The following is a 15,237-nucleotide window of genomic DNA, read 5'->3' as shown; positions in this document are numbered from 1 at the left end:
TCTCTGGAGTCTGCCCTCATCCTGAATCTCATAATAGAGGCATCTGCCATCCTCAGTGCTAGCTCTGACAGCAATCAGGATCTCCAACTGTGTAAAGGCTCCCATCCACCGTGGGGCCACTGGCTCAAGAGGTGTGAACCACTCCTCTGTAAGTGCCTCCTGAATATCATCCCGCATAATCAACCCCCCTCTGAAGTGACTCAGCCTCTCCACCTGGGTCTCCTCTGGTAGACTGCAGAAAGCCTGCCAGTCTCCAAAACTACGAGCTGGGCCTGCCGCTAAAGGTCCCCAGGCTAGACGAGGCCGAGAACCCAGCATATGACCCTGCTCTGTACGAACCGCTGGGCTCCAGATGAGCGGCTGCCTGGCCCGCTCCTCAACACAAGAAGGAGGCCGCTGGGAGAGCCCCGGTCTCAGCAGCTCCCAAGCCCTCAGGATACTCAAAGCAAATCTGTCCTCCCATCCTCTACTAAGGCCTGTCCTCCTCATCTCTATGAAGATCCAGCGAATCTCTGGTGCCCAAGTACCCCCTGCAGGAGGCGCCCGGGCCTGCAGTCGCTGCAAGAGGAGCTCTTTCCAAGGCTCAGCGCCTGGAAGCAACCCCCGAACAATAAGCTTCCCCAATAAGGCTCTACTCTGATCGACTGGATCTATAATGCCCAAACCGCCCTGAGCCAGCGGAAGTGTAATAACTGCCCATGCAACCTTTGCCCGAGCTGGCTGACCGTCCCGCCCAGACCACAGAAAGTTCCTGATCAGCCTCTGTACCTGGCTGATGCAAGAGCTCGAGAAAATCCAGCAAGACGTAATGTACCACATAGTTGCTAACAGCACCTGATTTGCCACCACCACCCTCCCAGCCAAGGATAGTCGAGCTGTACTCCAATACAATAGCTTCTTCCGAATGCTCAGAAGAAGCGGGGCAATCTGCTGCTCAGGTGACAAATCAAGGCCAATCTGGCATCCCAAATACCGCACTGCTGTGCCTGGAGGAATCCATCTAAAACCGGGGTCCGGGCTCCATGCCGGAGTGGGAGCACTACTGATCCAAAAGGCCACTGTCTTGCGCCAATTGATCAATGCTCCCGAAGCTGCACTAAAAACCTGGAGCGACTGCTCTGCCCGAATAAGATTGGCCTCTTGGCCATGCAAAAATAAGCCCGTGTCGTCTGCAAACTCAGCATCAAGCAAATCCTCCCCCCGGACTGGGAGCTGAAGTCCTCTCAAACCAACCTCCTCTGCCGTCAAATACATACTCATAGCCTCCGCAAAGAAGAGAAAAAGTAAAGGGGCGAGAGGACACCCCTGACGGACTGATCTGGTCAGCTCAAAACTCGGCCCCCGACCTCCTGCAATCAGCACCTGGCTGCGAGCTGTGGAATACAAAGCTGCCACCCCTCTGATCCATCCTGGCTCAAAGCCCAGGCGTAGCATAGTGCCCTCTAAGAATCCCCAATCAACTCTATCGTATGCCTTCTCAAAATCGAGAAGCATCACGACCAAGTCCTCGCCAAGAAACCTAGCTCGGGCCGTCGCCTCCCAGAAAGTAAAGATGTTGTCAAGGATACTGCGCTCCTTGACAAATCCTGTCTGAGTAGCATGAATCAACTCCCCCAGGAAGGGCTGGATCCTCAAACTCAAGGCCTTTGCTAAGACCTTGTAGACAATATTGAGGATCGTAATAGGCCTCCAATGCCGAATGTCATCCGATACTCCCTCCCCCTTGGGGATAAGATAGATCAAGCCCTCTGAAAAGCTCTGCGGCATCACCCCAGTGTCCAAAACATGCTGAAAGCCCCTGCGGAGGCCTGGCCCCAAAAGGTCCCAATAGCGCATAAAAAAGGCCGGCGTCAGTCCGTCCTCCCCTGGGCAACTATGTCGCGGCAGGACCCTCAAGGCCTCGGCAAGCTCAATCTCTGACAGAGGCGCACCTAGAACTGTGCGCATATGGTCTGTGACCCTCCTCTGCACATGGGCCCACACAGTCTGTCTGCAAACATCTCGATCCTCAGTGGCTGGCTCCGCTGAAAGCAGGTCACTATAAAAAGCAGTGGCAATGGCTCTGATCTCCCCGATCTCAGTAGCTATCGATCCATCCGGTCTACCAAGCTGGCGAACTCCTGCTCGCGCATGACGGGGTCCAGTGATCTCAAAAAACTCCCCAGTCACTCTATCACCAAGCTGCGTCCACTGAGAGGCCTGACGACGATAGTAAAACTCATGTCTCTGCTCCTCTACCTCTCTAACCTCCTGGCGTGCTTGGCTCAGCTGGGACGCCACCCACTCACATGCAGGCTGCTGCTCCTGAAGGCGCTGTAGCGAAGCAAGGCTGCGTCTCAGCCGTTGCTCTCGCTCGCGAATCTCTCCCAGTCGTGTCAAAGCTGCAGCGTGTAGAAAAGAGCTAAGATCAATGAGTCCCTGGGCACACTGGCCCACTGCATCCTGGTCAGAGCACTGACTATCATGCCAGATCCTCTCAATGTCCTCAGCGAGACTGGGATCTGCAAGTACCCTCTCTGGGATCCTCAACTGCAAGCTGGGCTCCCGTGTCCCCTCCTCCAATGTCAATATAACTGGCGCATGATCTGAAAATGAGGTGCCAGCAAGAATGCCGACGGAGCCCCCTCGCTCCCCTAACCAATCGCCCACATAAAAGCGATCAATCCGAGATAGATTAGTCCCTCCCTGCCGGCGATCCGACCGAGAGAAACTAAGACTGTCCTGAGACCGGGAGAAAGCCCCATGCTGCCATGCATCAGTGATCCTCAGTGACATGCAAAACCGGTCCCAAGCTGCAAGCTCCGTGCCGTGCACTGTAACATGACTGCCTCCCACCCTATCTGCCGGGTCCTCAAGCATGTTGAAGTCTCCCCCAACACACCAATGTGCGGCCTCTGGCAATGCATCTGTAACCTGAGTCCAGAACTCTGCTCTGGCACTAGCATGATTGGGCGCATAGATGTTGAGCACACCCAATAGCTCATCATGCATCCTCAGAATGACATACTGTGCTCTACCAGGCACAATGATCCCTCGATCCACAATGGCTTGCCGCCATACATCTGCAATAACCATGCATACTCCTCCCTGTCCACCCAAAGGACCAAACCCTGCAGACCAAAAAGTGTCCCATCTACCAGGCATCACCGAACCATATCTCCGGATCCTGCTCTCACCCAAATGGTGCTCCTGCATCATCAAAATGTCAATGCTGCCACCAACCAGGCATCTCTGAAGCTCCTGCCTCAAGCAACCTCGATAGCGTATAAAGTGTGCTCCGCCAAGGCCCTGTACATTCCATGAGATGATCCTCATGGATGCCCTGCTGAGGAGGATGCTGTCTCAGCCGTACGGCGGGCCTTCGCAAGCGGCTTGGATGGAGAGTAGTCCCCATCCGAACGGCTGCGAATCTGCCCACCGGTGTACTGCAAGAATCCCGGATCAGGCGCCAGTGGCTGTGGCCCAACACATTGGGAGTGACATCTCAGCGAGCGGAGGAGATTCGAGCTAGGCGACGACCCGGACTAGCCGGCTACCAGACACCACGGCTACACCACAGAGAGATCGCGGCCATCCGGTCTTGACACCAGCAGGAGCAGCTGGCACATTTTCGCTCTGATCCAGGACGCATGTTCCAGACATTTACGGCATCCTCAGATCGGATGTATGACATATTGTACCCAGACTATGGGACTGGATGGAGTTAGGAGTAGATAACATATCATACTTGTATCACCCCTTCAGCATATAGAGATGCATTAGTAGCCCTAGTACTCCATCCACACCCTCTCGTTTGTACACCACCATTGAGTCCCCTATGGTTGTGTTGTCATACTTGTACATTTTATTCTCACTCCACATTTTCCTCTTGATGACTGGAGGAACATCATTGTACTACTTGTTTGTCTCATAGGCCAATTTTGGCCTTTTGCAGATGTTAATATATCTTTCTTTCTTTCTTTCTTTCTCTTGAGAGCTTGCTGTTGTGTACCATCTCGGTGTGTGTGTGCGCCTTTGTTTCTCTTAAACCCTAATCCCCAACAGGAGCGGTCTTGGGCTTGTCTCCATTGAGCATCATCTCATGATTCTGTGCAAGAGTCAAAGCCTTACCATATGTCTGAGGTTCAAAATTTCGAATGGGTGACCAAATGTTTGGATCCAATCCCTGAGTGAACTGCGTGAGCTTCTCCTCCTTGGATTTCCCCAACTGTTGAGCTGATGTGATCACCTTGTTGGAGTAGGTGAGCACAAGGGAAACGTTCTTGGTGAGTTTGTAGAACTCATCTTCAAGATTTGTCATGTACTGTGGAGGTAGAAACCTGGTCTTCAAAGCTGACACAAGTGTCCCAATCATAGTCCGGTAAGCCCGTGTAGGAATTTGTGTGCAAACGGGACCAATGTCGCCACCAAGTAATTGTATCACCCGTGAGGTGTGGAGCCGCCAAATGGGCTTTGTCTTGGGTTTCTGTGATTTTTCAAAGAGGAAAGTGGGCAATATAGTGGTGAATAAACTGAGTCACAACCGAATGGTCGCACTTGCCGTTGTACTTGGTGAAGTTCGGTGAGGCACGGATAACTGTTGTTGAGGCTATAGCTAGGGTCGTGGAGGATTGAGAAGGGTGGAAAGAAGTTATCAGAGTCCGGAGTGTGTGGTGGAATCGGTCCCTCAAGTCTTCTTGGGCCTGTCGCTCATGGTTCGTCTTTGCTTCGAGCTCCGCTTGCAATCGCTCCTCTTTGGTATGGTAGTTGGCTTTCTTTGCTAGTTGTTTGGCCAGTCTTGCTTCACGGTCTCGCTCTTCCTTTTCAGTCATCTATCGACACCATTGTTCCATTGAGGAATTTTGTTCTTTAGGTGTCTCTTGTTGGGCCAAGGTTGCCTATAATTCTAATTCTGCTAGTTTTTTTTCCATCTCCACTCTTTCGAGTTGAATTTGGAGTTGCTGTATGTGCTCCTTAAGCTTTTGGTTGTCTCTGTCTCTCCATGATGAGGAAAAGTCTTTCCAATTCTGAGAGCTCTTTTACTTCTTTGGCTTTTTCAGCCTCCTCAGCTTTTTTTTTTTCTTTGGCCGCTTCTTCTTCTTTGGCCTCTATCTGTTACCTCAACAATTTGTTTTGCTCCAAGGTGAAGTCTTCATTGCTTTGCAGAAGCGTTTTTGTAGTGGTTGTGTCTTCTATGAAGATTTTTCCTTCCATATCTTCTTTGTAGCTTTTGACGATGTCTCTCCTGACATTGTGGAGGCTTGGGTGGTTTTTCGCGACTGCAATTTTACCATTCACGGAATGCTCTCACTTTAGGGTAGCCAAGCTGGGTTACAACTTGCAACTCTGATACCAATGTAGCATGCAATAGGTTGAACCTCGTAACGGGCAGCAAAGCCTTCTTCATACCTATGAGTTTATGTAATTCCACTTTGAGAGAGAGAAATGAAATGAAATGAAATGTTATATTAACGTCTTCAAAAGGCCAAAGTGACCTATGAGACCAAAGTTACAACCATGTGACATCTGATACACTGTCAGGAAAAGAAAAGAAAGAACTGAAGGTAAGTATCTAGTCCTACAATACATTAGTAGGGAGCATCCGGAAGCAGCAACTAGGGAGAGTGGGAAGGTAATGCTACTAGTCAAAATGGGGTACATGAGTACATGGATACATGAATACATGAATATGGGGGAGTACAAAAGTGACAGTGAGTACAACAGTAACCATGATGACAGAAAAGTTGGTTCTCCATAGTTCTGGCAATTCTTTCTCCCAATCCCAACAGTTCCCATGTTCTCCCATACAATCCCAACTCTGATCAACAAGCATGGTGTGGAAACAATGAAACACTCACTCCACAATCGCAACACGAATTCACGTATATGGTGGAGTGTTCATTGAATTGCCCTCTCACAATCCCAACATGAATCCACATGCATGGTGAGATGAACAATGAAGTTATGAACCTCTTGGCCTCTATATGGGGAGATAGTGATTCTAATATGGCTGAAAAAAAAAATCCATGTCCCAAATAAATGGGCGAGACAAAATAGTCCCATAAGTCCAGATATCATAATCATGTCCCAAGTAAATGGGCGAGACAAATCATTCCCATAAGTCCAGATATCATAATCCATGTCCCAAATAAATGGGCGAGACACTCCTGTCAACAAAGCATTGGTCCACATGACCTGTGGCATAGACACAAGTCCCGTGCCAACCAGGCGTCATGTCCACTTTACCACTTGCACTCCGTGTTGGTACTCTGACCACACACCTTGGATGAGAGGTGGGCTCAAGTAAAAAGATAAAACAATCACTCGCAGGCATAGATAGCCTGGTGTTTCATGAGCATTTCTGCTACACATAGTTTATAGGCATTTTGGCCACCAATAGTTTGTAGGCATTTCGGCCACCAACTCACACTGCCCTCTCAATTGCCCATGTTCCCTTCCATCTGCTCTCTATTTTTCCACCCATACATGGTAGAAACAATCTTCAAGAGAGCACGTGGGACAAGAGAACACTACACATGGTATGTTGTGCTTGACACTACCCTCTGAAGTGCCCATGTTCCCTTCCATCTGCTCTCTATTGTTCCACCAACACATGGTAGAAACAATCTTCAAGAGAGCACGTAGGACAAGAGAACACTACACAGGGTATGTCGTGCTTGACACTACCCTCTAAAGTGCCCATGTTCCCTTCCATCTGCTCTCTATTGTTCCACCAACACATGGTAGAAACAATCTTCAAGAGAGCACGTAGGACAAGAGAACCCTACACAGGGTATGTGAACCATGAGTTCCATAAGTCCAATGCATCCCAAATAAAGGGAGCCAAAAAGAATAATCCATCCCAGTAAAAGGGAGTCATAAACATAATCCATTAACTTGAGGATGGATCCAAATCCCTAGAAAAGAAGTCCAGGAATCCATAGACCTATATACCATAACTCTTACCACATGCTCCGTGCTGACCACACACCTTGGAGTAGAGGTGGACTTTTATCCATAAAAGCATCATATCCATGAGATATCCAAATATTTCTTCTCTATAAACTGGGACAGATTCGTCCATAGAAATTGCTTGTGAAGCCCAATATCTATATAAATCTCGTCCAAGAAAGAAATCTCCATAGATATAATCCATCCCAATAAAGAGAGTCATAAACAATGTTTCCCTGAAACCATCTCAAGGCAAACAACACCACCTTTCTCCTTGCATGGCTATACAAGGATTAGTGAACATCAAAAACACTTCATAGTAAATAGCAAAAGCACCAACTTTGCAAACTCAAAGTATACTTAGCTTTTCTTTGCCAGGTTGGTCATGAAGCCAAAAGAAATATCTCCTCACCATATCCTTAACATATCCCGAGATATATCTCCATATAGCTTGCTTGTAAGCTTGATAATATAATCCACAATATCCATATGGAAAGAGTGCTAAACATGTGTACATAAAGCCAATCCATACTTCCAAGATAAAATTTTGTGAATTCATAAATCCTTAGATCAACAAGCTGTCTACTGCTCATGCTCTTGCTTCATAAGCTATGAAGTGGCTGGCCATGCTTAACGGCAATGATGGTAAGTGTGGTCCCTACTTGAGATCTTTTCTCTTCCTTATTGATAGAAGGAAGCCTCCGCTTCCAAGAAAGCCTATGCTCTGATACACCAATGTAACTCGTGGGTGCCCGGGGGACTAGGACCTTACTTGTCGATACCATCAAAGTATATTAAAACATTTAAACATGGCCACAGCCTTAACACATATCCATCATCACTTTGCATAAAACATAAAAGCTGGACAAAATCTCCACAAATGCTGAAAATGGAGCTTGCACATGTGACATCGCATAGGGGCCGGAATGGACCGACCCCCCCCTTGGAGTATTTTATCACCCAAGGAGAATAATTTCATGTACAAGCTTTGAGGGCCTTATTCACCCCACGGGAGATGCCGGATTATCCATATACAAATGCCATAACACAGCCCAACACGAGGCAACCAAGCCGGAACATAGGCTGTAGAAATGCCGAGCCAATAATATAATCCATATACCTCCATGTGGGTACTGATTCTTTCCCAAAAACCGCGTGTCTTCATGCAATAGAGCTGGTACAGCAAGTACAACACTCCATTCAGCCGATACAACAAGTACAATGGCTTGTACAGCAGGTACAGTGGTTGGTACAGCAGGTACAGTGGTTGGTACAGTTGGTACAATGGCTGGTACAGTATGTACAACAAGTGCAAGGATTGGTACAGCCAGTATAGTGGCTGGTACAGCAGTTACAAGGGTTGTTACAACAAGTACAATGGCTAGAAATCATAATAAATGATAAAATACCCTTGCCTTCAGTATTTCTTCGCGACGGAAGCCTCCAAAACAGTCCCCAACAGCCGGTATTCTTCATGGGCAACCTTCAAGAGAGAGAGAGAAAGAGTAGCCATCATTAGGGCAGCTTGTAATGGTGGTAGAGGCTAGTGTGCAGCAAGAGAGCCCTTTTTAATGAAGAGAGAGGGCTCCAATTTATAGATTTGGGCCTCCCATGAGCTAAAATGGCAAGAGAAGGTTACAATGACAAGTGGAGAGCCACACAATAGTTGAAGTGACAAGTGTGAGGCCACTTGTCTCACTTTGATCCACTTTCTAACAAGTGTGAGGCCACTTGTCTCACTTTGGTCCGCTTTCTTGCCGATGATTTATGCTGAGAATTGAGTGCTTGTATTTATATGACTTCATGCTGCCGGTCGGTGGGCTTAGAAGCTGTTGGCCTGTTTTATGGACAAAGAAAATGCTAGTTAATAGCATTTAATGCTACACTGAAGCATTATTATCCTTTGTGCCTTGCCAATGCTGGCTGACTGCAACCCTTCATGACCTGCTGCCCTAGCCAGTTCTGATGCTGGCCTATAGAAGCCTATTTGCTTCTCAGGCTGGACACATGCTGCCCACTGGTCCTATGGCCATGGGCTGGCCCATAGGCATGCTTAACATGCATCTAGCCTCTACATGCTTGCTAATGCACTTTCTAAAGCTAAGGTTGACTTCTACATGAACCTATTTGATGAATTCTCCGAGTGGGTAAGAGGACTGACACATGCAGACTCTCTATGGCTGTGGAGACTGACCTACGTAGCTCGTGCCTGACATGTCCTGGATTGGGGCTCGCAATGGGGTCTTGGCATGTGACAAAATATTCGTAAAAAAGGTAATCCTACCATATACATGTTGCACTGATGTATCCAATGTGTCACATAGCACTCCAGTGCAGGGTGCATGTGACACCACAACACTGTGGCTACTTCCAAGCCACGGGACTCCTATTGGGAGCTGATCAATATATCCTCACAGCCTGCAGGTTTGGCAGGCTCAATGCTGCAAGACCATGGAGGGCTTTTGCCACATCCCTAGCAAGTCCGTACAATGTTGATAGACCTCATACACAGCCTCTGGTTATTCAGGGTGCCTCCCAAGATAGCTCATGCAAGAATGTAGGGCAGGTTTTCTTTCTGTGGTTATTGAGAGTGCCCCCGAGACAGTTCCAAGGCTATGCAAGAATGTAGGACAGTTTTTTTTCACATCAAGAGACAAGGATGGAATCATTGGTCATGTCGGAGCTTACCATGATGTATTCAATAGATGCCCAATAGGTAAAGAGTTTGAAGTTTGAACTCCTATTGAGATTTTTAATGCTTGACCGCTAACTCTCTCTATCAGGGTAAAGCTTTTGAGGGTTTGGGATCTCATTTTGCATCCCTATAGAATGCTATAATGCCTTGCTATCTAATGTCTTTGCATATACTCATGTTGGTCCTGTATCCAAATGCAGGTAACTGCATATATTCATGTTGGTAACTGTATCTAAATGCAGGTAACTGCATATATATTCATGTTGGTAACTGTATCTAAATGCAGGTAACTGCTTTTAAGCAGACAGCTTCAAAATTAGCTGCTCTGAACAAGAGATTGTATGGTATCAAAGTGGGCGACTTTTGGTGAGCTCTTTAAGATGCTGTCTCTAATTCTCTCTCTTCCCTGAAACCATCTTATTACCATGTGTTACATCACCTTTTTTCATTTCATTTCCCCTAAGGTTAAACTTCCTTTTGGACCCACCTTAAATTGCATGAACTAATGGCTAGGGCTTCTTATCAAATCAGCCATCTCACTCACTGGCCTCGCCCTCTCGGCTCCCTATTTCGTACCATGAACTTGTAGATTATGCTAAGGTTATGTCTTTGCTTGGTCCTCTACAGTTATGTTGATAGGGCCCTTGTTCTTGGACAGCTCTCCGGAAACCGATTCACCATAACATTACGGTAATGGATTTTTATAGTCTAGATTGTCAGGGTATAATTTTCTGTGCATAATGCTTTTACTTTCCTTGAGTGTTTTTTGACCTAAAAGGTGGGTATCTTTCACAGTGGCGTTGTAGCAGAAAGTGACGAGGTCATCAAGGAAGCTGCATTCTCACTTGAAAAAAGTGGATTTATCAACTATTTTGGATTGCAGGTCTGAGAGTTTATTGTGTGCATGTTAAGCCCTGATTGTTTGTAGCTTGTGAAGCCACCTAAATGTGTTAAGTACATGTGCAGCGATTTGGAACCAGTTTGGTGCCTACTTTCACCATAGGAGCTGCCTTGCTTCGAGGAGAGTGGGAGGCTGCTGTAAACTTGATTTTGCAGCCACGGGAAGGAGATATCCTTTGCTCGATTCTCGTAATGACTTGACATTGCATGCTGCCTAGGCTTTGAGGTTGGCATGCATAGATGACATGAGTTTGTTGGTCTGAATATCATAAGGATGTTGAAAATTTATATTAACACATAAGATAACTCTGGTATATAAATGTGGACATTTCCAGGTCTAGGGACTAGACTAAATGAGATGAACATATCCATGAGGCCATCCCTGGTATTATGGGGGAATGATGGCCAGTTAAAGAGAGAAGGGGTTGAATGTAGGATGCGTTGCCAAGGATGCAGATGCACTATCTGGAGGCAAACACTGCTCTCCTATGAGAGCATGGATCTGGGACGAAAAGGAGCAAGCATGCAGGTGAAGGAGTGGAGATATCCTCAGAGTTGAAAATACATCTTCCCCAAAGAAGCAAGTGGAGCTATCCTCAGAGTTGAAAATACATCTTCCCCAAACTGGTGAAGGCAAGAAGCAAGTGGAGGTATCCTCAGAGTTTAAAATACATCTGGCCCCAAACTGGTGATGAATGCTAGACAAGCAAGATTGATGGAGTTGGATATCAAAACACTGGACTGATGGACAGATGTAGAAGGTGATTCAAGGTCTTGAACAGTTTTACGAGTGCGTTAGGAGCAGGGTGCACTATCTCGGCAATGGCTTAGCCTGTTGTGGCACGAAGAGCTCTTTGTTGTTTCAGTGGTTTACCTCCTTTGTAGGCCTAGTGGTGCAGGGTAGGGAGTGCCAGGTATTGGTCAAACTGATGAATTGATGAAGGCTTTCTTGCTAATTATGGAGGGAATGGAAGCTCCTCCTCCACTTAAGGCATGTCCTTCCAAAGAGCATGTCCCTACTCCCTATGACCTAGTTCTAGATTCTATTTTTTTAATTGCTGCCAACCACATTAAGTGAACATGAATCTTTAAAAGAAGATACTCTAATTCAAAACCGAGTCCTTAATACATGCTACACAGAGGCAGGATGTAATGGAAGCTCGAGATTATTTTTTGAAAACAAAGGACGCTGATGGAACATTGCTCCGTATGCCTCGGCAATTTGTTACGGAAAGGGCAGTTGTAAGGAAAAATCTCAAAGTTTTTATCTGCGTTTATATGTACCTTGAATTTAGGTCTGAAACAATTCATGGAAATTGCACTAAATTGGGTGAGATTGCCCAGCCACAAGGGACGGGCTGCTGAGATTCACCTTTTTCATGGGCGGGTTTTTGTCTATAAAGCCCTTAAACTTCAAAAAGGGTGGAGTCTTTCACTGCCTTCTTTTAAAAAGAATTTGTGGTTGGGGCGTAAAATAGAAATGTGCAATGCTGCCTGGAAGGGCATGTGTTTGAATCCTGACATCTATGTGTGCAGTGCGCACACAGACGCACGCACGCACGCACACATCTACACAAAAAAACAAACTAAAAAACAGTATATATAAAAAACTTACTATGAAATGGAAACTTGCAAGCTGGTTTATGCATTTGTTTTTACCCCTTTCTGGCAGTTGACGTGCGTGCGTGCACACACCCCAACACAAAAAAATGAGCAAACAAACCTCAGCATATCTAGAACTTACTACGAAATGGAGCACAAAAAACAAGCAAACAAACCACAAAACATAAATGGAACCTACTACGAAATGGAAACTAGCAAGCTGCTTTATGCATTTTACCCCTTTCTGGCAGTTGACAGGCTTGAGGAAATCTCCAGGCAATTATTTACAGGCTATCAACAGCATCCCGAGGACTATGCGGATGATGTACGCCTGCCTATATTTAATGTTATTAACTTATTTTTTATTGCTTTGAAAGATTTTGAAAAGTAACATATTTCTTGCAAATTCGGGATCACCTGAACATGTTGTATAAGGGAGGATAAGAAAACCAGGTATGCCATGAGAGGAGTGTATACATGTTTTGTTTCTGGCATCTGCAGTGGGAGTTCCCATTAGGCTCTTTGCATCTTGAAGCTGTAGGAGCTGGCAGGGGCCAAACCAATCCATCACAATCATGTAGCTGGGGGTGTAGGGTTTGTGTATGGAGCAGTCTAGGATACTACATCGAGGGGCATCTTAGAAATATGATCTTGTTATTCTGTATGAAAAAAGGGGGGAGCATAACTTGTGTGTATATGGTTGAATGTACTAAGCTTATTTGTATAAAGTTACTGGCAATGAATAAGTTTGAGGGTGGTGCTATAGAGGACAACCTAGAAAAGGTTCATGAAGAGCTTTGTATGAAGAAAAGCTTCAGTTCACACTAGGCTTGTGGTCAAGTCCTTTGGCTACATAGTAATGTGCTTGCACTGACAGTTGGAGAGAGGGTATCCAATGCAATTTATCTTGTAGTTTGAAGTTTTTACTCTTAATTGTGCATGATGATCAATTATCCTCAATCGAATTATTCAGCTGATATATCAATCCTCCCTGATTAGTAGTAGTTCTCAGATGTCAACACTTGTTTCTTTCTTCTCCATCTCACCTAGGCTAGCAAAGTAGTTGTGAGTGTACACCCCCATGAAGTCCTCTTTACATGAGTGGCTTTGATTGAACTTTGTCGTGGCAATTGGCAACATGCATTCAGATGTCATTATACATTGCCTGGTTGCTGGTGGGTGCAATCGTTTTTTGAAGATTCATAGATAATGATTTTTTTTTCTCGGAAAAGACTTCTTTTAAGTATGATAAAAAAAAAAAAAACAAAAAAGGAAGATTTCAGACCAAGCAAGGGGGAAATCTCAACCAATTGGGTGCCTTGTGCTGCCAGCAAGGCCCCATATGAGATCGAGTGAAGAAAATGCGATGATCTCATTCTCTCATAAATTGGCCATGTTTTCTCTTTGCCGCTCTCGAAGATCACTAGATCCTAGCCTAAGTGGCCGTGAGCGTGTGGATAATATCACACCAGATCCTGCAAATGCATTGGGTATCATAAATCAAAGTGCCCTCCATGGCATGAGTGCATCTAGCCTTCTAGATGTGCCACGCTGTGATGCTAGCAATAATCTCCCATGTAGTGTCCTGTTAGTATATGTTCAATGCGCACCTCTCAGCGTGTATCTCACATTGATATGTGGTGCACATTTGTACGGCCCCATTATGAGGAGAAGCCATTTGTGCACATATCTTTAGTGGGAACAGCAGCTTAGATGTTGGAAGGGATTGTAGTTGTGACCGTTGATGGTTAGGAGATAATGAGGATACAAGCGTTAGTTGGGGTCCGGAGAATATTTCCTTGGATACTAAGTTCATCATTAGTGGGTGGCGGTCGGTGGAGACGCATTATGAATACGCAGGTGGTGAGCCGCGTCAATGTAGCGTAGCCGCCCACGTCTTGGATGCGTTCACTGCACTACCTGTAGCACTATAAATGAACATAGTTGGGACAAGCAAAGGCATCCAATGCTTGTGAGCATATATTCCCTATACTCTCAGTACACCCTCCATCCAGAGTCTGTCTAGATCGCCATCTAAGCTCTACACTAGAGCGCACGGGTGGACAACACCATCATATTGTATCTATCTCTTGTTTGGTATAATTAGAATTTTAAAATTCTCTCGAGTCTCCATTCTCTCTATTGCATTGTCTAGTGTACTTTCTCTTGTTGTGTCTGTTTCCGCTGTGCCATATTCTTACATGTCCAACCTCTGTGCCGGAGGTACGTAGCCTGACTCTGGCATGTCCTGAAGAAGACACTACCAACCTACTCCTTGGGTAACCCGTATGATCATTTCTCTTTCATTCCCTTTAAAACTGATTTGCGGACCTGACTTTGTCAATCAAACAATATCACCAAATCAAATGTAGGCGTCTCAGAGTCCGTTATCATCCCTTGAGATGGATCAATATAAATGTGCTTTCGTGCCTTGCCCACCACTCTCACCGGCCAGACCACCAGACCCTCAATGATATCTTGCTCAACACTTCTCTCCAAGAGCTAGCTATCCTGAATGGAGTAGAAGACCGGTACATCATCCTCACCCAAAGTGGGGAGGCACATGACCTGAATAGGTACGCCTGTTCCTGAGAATACATAATTGATGAGGCCCTGCGAAAGTCTTATCATAATCAATGCCTTTTTGCTGGGCATATCCTTTGGCCACTAGCCTGGCCTTGTACCTATCAATGGTACCATCAGACTTTCTTTTCAACTTGTAAACCCACTTTGTGCCAATGGGCTTCTTGCTAGCAGGCAAGTCTACCAAATCCCATGTGCTATTTTTATGGATAGAATCCATCTCATTTCGCTGGCTTGCATCTAATGCTCATCCTCATGAGCCTCTTCAAATGAATTTGATTCATCTGCATCACAAAGTGTATTCATGCAAGCAACATCTGCGTGTTCTCTTGCGTTACGTGAACCAGCCCGAGTCTTGCTACCAAGTGGAGCTGAAAGCTTGCTCTCCTATAAAGTACAGAGCAGCCAACGAGGCACAGCTATCAATTCCCAACGAGAGAAGTCCTTCAAACATGTTAAGTGGGCCCGAAGGTGGTTGCCCAAAAAATTCAGCCAATGGCTGGTCTGAATTTTCAGCAAATACAACA

General features: G+C 46.0%; 1 protein-coding gene across 4 annotated transcripts in view; it reads left to right on the top strand.

The window, feature by feature from the left end:
• The window catches only part of LOC147627375 (Pseudouridine synthase family protein), a 95,537-nt gene that overhangs the window by 52,024 nt on the left and 28,276 nt on the right, over positions 1-15,237 (top strand). For all 4 annotated transcript variants that reach the window (XR_015268487.1, XR_015268488.1, XM_086816024.1 and 1 more), the window contains exons 7-12: positions 9,912-9,991; positions 10,253-10,315; positions 10,421-10,508; positions 10,592-10,695; positions 11,665-11,767; positions 12,379-12,452. Coding sequence is in view for 2 of the 4 variants with exons in the window: in XM_086816024.1 (XP_086672150.1) it covers positions 9,912-9,991; positions 10,253-10,315; positions 10,421-10,508; positions 10,592-10,695; positions 11,665-11,767; positions 12,379-12,452 (512 nt within the window). In the remaining 2 variants the exon portion in view is untranslated. The remainder of the gene's footprint in view (positions 1-9,911; positions 9,992-10,252; positions 10,316-10,420; positions 10,509-10,591; positions 10,696-11,664; positions 11,768-12,378; positions 12,453-15,237) is intronic.

This window comes from Cibotium barometz, chromosome 21, assembly GCF_041138505.1.
Source record: "Cibotium barometz isolate CiBa-2024 chromosome 21, ASM4113850v1, whole genome shotgun sequence".
NCBI classification, from domain to species: domain Eukaryota; kingdom Viridiplantae; phylum Streptophyta; class Polypodiopsida; order Cyatheales; family Cibotiaceae; genus Cibotium; species Cibotium barometz.
This window is presented reverse-complemented; position numbering and strand designations above follow the sequence as displayed.